At 34.0% G+C, this 3,230-nt stretch overlaps 1 protein-coding gene across 1 annotated transcript in view; it reads left to right on the top strand.

Moving 5' to 3' along the window:
- Positions 1-3,230, top strand: part of malrd1 (MAM and LDL receptor class A domain containing 1) — a 55,351-nt gene that overhangs the window by 22,008 nt on the left and 30,113 nt on the right. Inside the window, exon 18 of the mRNA XM_036217416.1 lies at positions 831-1,116. Within this exon, the coding sequence (XP_036073309.1) occupies positions 831-1,116 (286 nt within the window). The remainder of the gene's footprint in view (positions 1-830; positions 1,117-3,230) is intronic.

The raw sequence follows: 3,230 nt of genomic DNA, 5'->3' as shown, positions 1-3,230 counted from the left end.
GCGATGGAAACAAAAAGACGTCCAATCATAAGCTTGCTTCTTCGAAATCAATACCTGAATAAATTTTTACCTTTTTTTTACCAAAAAATTAGTTGAATCGAATTGTGTGTGAGAGAAAGATACACATCCCTAATAAAATTAAAATTTTAAGGCATTTATCTTAAATGATTCAGAAATTTTACATCATCAATTAATACATTTGATAACTTATTTTAGCAGAAACACTGAACCAAGAAGGAAACAAACAATCTACGGGGACAAAATCCTCTCAGTTTAATCCTGTAGGAAAGGTCGCACAAACGCAGTTTCAAACAGAGGTGCATGCTGGGATATTATATAAACATTACCTAACATTTTAATCAGTCTGTTTCCTGACCTTCCAAGAAGCCAAACTAACCAGCTGCTGATTAGAATAATGTGATTTTTTTTATACCAGTAAGAGAAGGGATTTATTGTTCCTCCTATAGGAGGAATTTAAGGAGTTTTTTAATTTTAATGATTTTAAGAGGTTGACACGTTTTGTAGCTTGTACCTACGGATAAAACTGTTATATAAAAAACCAAACAACTTATACTGTGTGTCCTGCTAGCGTCGGTATAATGTCTGTCAGTCTAACCGATCCAATCAAAGTGGACGGATGGAAGAGGACTGAAGATTCAATCAATCTTATGACCGACTGAGTGGATGAAACATCAAGTATTTTTATGTTTTAATCTGTAATGAGAAATCGCAATCTGGCAAAAAGCAAAAAAAAAAATGAATGTTTCAAATAATAAGATAAACATAAATATTTCTTTAAAACACTGATTAAATTATCTTTTTTTATTCAGATGCGTTTCTTCGTTCACATGTCTGGAGATGGTATCGGGACTCTGAGTGTGTTCATCAAAGCTGATGGACGTCTGGATCTCCTGCTGGAGTTGACTGGAGATCAGGGGAACTACTGGCAGATGAGGGAGATCCCGCTCAGCCACTCCAAAGATTTCCAGGTGGTGTTTGAGGGCAAGGTCGGTCACAGTGAGAAGGGCGACATCTGTCTGGACGACATCACCTTCTCTCCTGGATGCCTTCTGGGCCCTGAGGTCTCCATGGAAACCACATCTCCACCTCCACCAGGTGCACGTTTCACGTCCGCTTGTTAAGCAAAAGGTTAAATGTTATGGATGGCTTTTTTAATCCTGAGAATGCCTTAAAATAATGGATTTTAAACAGAATTCTTTGTATTATTTAAAGTTTGACTTCCCAAATCGATTTTTTAAATATTTCACATTGTTATCCATAAAAGGAAATCGGTTCTAATGAATGCAAAATAGTATTTTTGTGGAAAAAATAGATCATTATTAGATTTTTTTTCATTTTGGATTATTACATTTTTTTAATAGTATTTAAAACATAAGAAAAGGTTGTTAATATTAAATTATAAAACTTTTAGACTAAGCAAAAAAAAAAAAAAAATCTGTATTCCAAAGTTTAAAGAAGCAATTTATTACTCGAAAAAAACCTATATATACACATATATATATAAATATATTTATATACAGTATATACATTTCCGAAAGTCTAAAAATCTGTTAATTTCACTAAAAACAACTAACCCATTACAATGCTGAAGCAGACTTGTTACAATCTTTGCAGTCAAAAGCTAAAAAAAATGACTAAATTTATAAGAATCGGAGGAAATTCTGCAGAAAGGTGACTCGGGGGTCTCGAAATGCAATGCAGCGTTGCCATGGTAACTCAAGCACACTCCCTCATATAGGCTGAGCAGGCTGACACGGACAGGAAGAAGCCCCGATAACTGTTACTGTAAATGGATGAACATGTCATGAAAGGGAAATCTCTCACAAATGGGCTTTTCTGGTTCTGGTCGGTTTGAGCCAAACAGGTTATGTCTTTGTGAAGATGCAAACGTTTGGTTTCTGAGCTGGAAAAAATGGACTTACATGATTGAGCTCAAGAGTTTCCTCTTTAAACATTTCTTATTCAGCTGTTATAATATTAGTAATCAATCAATGATTCCATCTTGAAATCAATGTATTTTTTATGTGTATTGAAAGCTTTGTTTGAAATAAATCTGGTTTATTGTATTTTTGACATCATTAAAAAATATTTTAGGGCAGAAAAATGTCAGAAATTCATGTTAGGAGGTTTTTTGGGGTGAATCCTGTTGAATTTCAGGTCATTTTTTTATTTTTGGGTTCACAAAACTGAACATAGATAGACTTTCTAGTGGATCAAAAAGTGGAATTGAAGTAAAATTGACTTTAGGTTTTCATTCGAAGTAGAAACAAACCTAAAAAGAAACAAAAAAAACTTTACAAAATCTAAAAATAAATTTTACCATCAATATTGAAATCAAGAGGCACAAATAATTGTTAAAGGCCTTACGTGAGGATCAGACGACAAGCCAGGTTGTCTTTTGAATTTCCTTCCGATCAGAACTTGTTTACACCCATAATGCTCCCAAACAATCAGCTGTTGAGTGTTTTTCCAGGTCCATAGTGTGTAAAGTGCACTATGAAAACAAACCCAATTATAGTGTTAATTTCAGCTCTCTCCGATCAAATTAACATGACTCGGCAGGAAGTACCTCGTCGAATGCATCAATTACTCAAGTGATGTTTGTGTTCTTACGGACAACAACTCCTTTTTGTTAAAATTGATCTAAATAAAAGCTACTATTCTTTTGGATATTTGGTGGTTAGAATTGTATGTAAATTAAAGAATAATATTTAAGATCAGATCAGATACCTTTTATCCTTTCTGACTGAATTTTGTTATTCTATTAATGATCCAGCAGGAAATGCAGCTGCGCTTGAACGGTTGCGGCTCCTCTTTTAGTCTTGATTTATTACGTCTCCTAATGGAGATGAACCATCTGTGTTTTCTGAAAGATGACAGGTGAGAAATGTTTACCGCCAACAGTTTCTATGGCTCTATAAAATCAAGAGAGAGACAGGGAGTGTTTAATGTTCCCAGATAACAGCAGCGACCTTTGACAGCTCCAGAGTAAATCTAAAGCCTCACAGTCAGTCAGACAGGAAGTCACAGATAAAAGACTCCTAGTAAGAAAATTAAAAAATATATCAGAAATGAAATAGCTGCATCGTATAGCTTTTATTATTAATTCTACACAATTAGACTGTTAAATAGCCTTTAGTGACAGATTTGCTGAAAATAGTGTTTAACTTCTTCAGACAATTTTCTCATATTTTATTTAAATATTAACC

This window comes from Oryzias melastigma, linkage group LG20 (assembly GCF_002922805.2).
Source record: "Oryzias melastigma strain HK-1 linkage group LG20, ASM292280v2, whole genome shotgun sequence".
NCBI classification, from domain to species: domain Eukaryota; kingdom Metazoa; phylum Chordata; class Actinopteri; order Beloniformes; family Adrianichthyidae; genus Oryzias; species Oryzias melastigma.
Note: the sequence above shows the minus strand (reverse complement) of the source record. Positions and strands in the feature narration are given on the sequence as shown.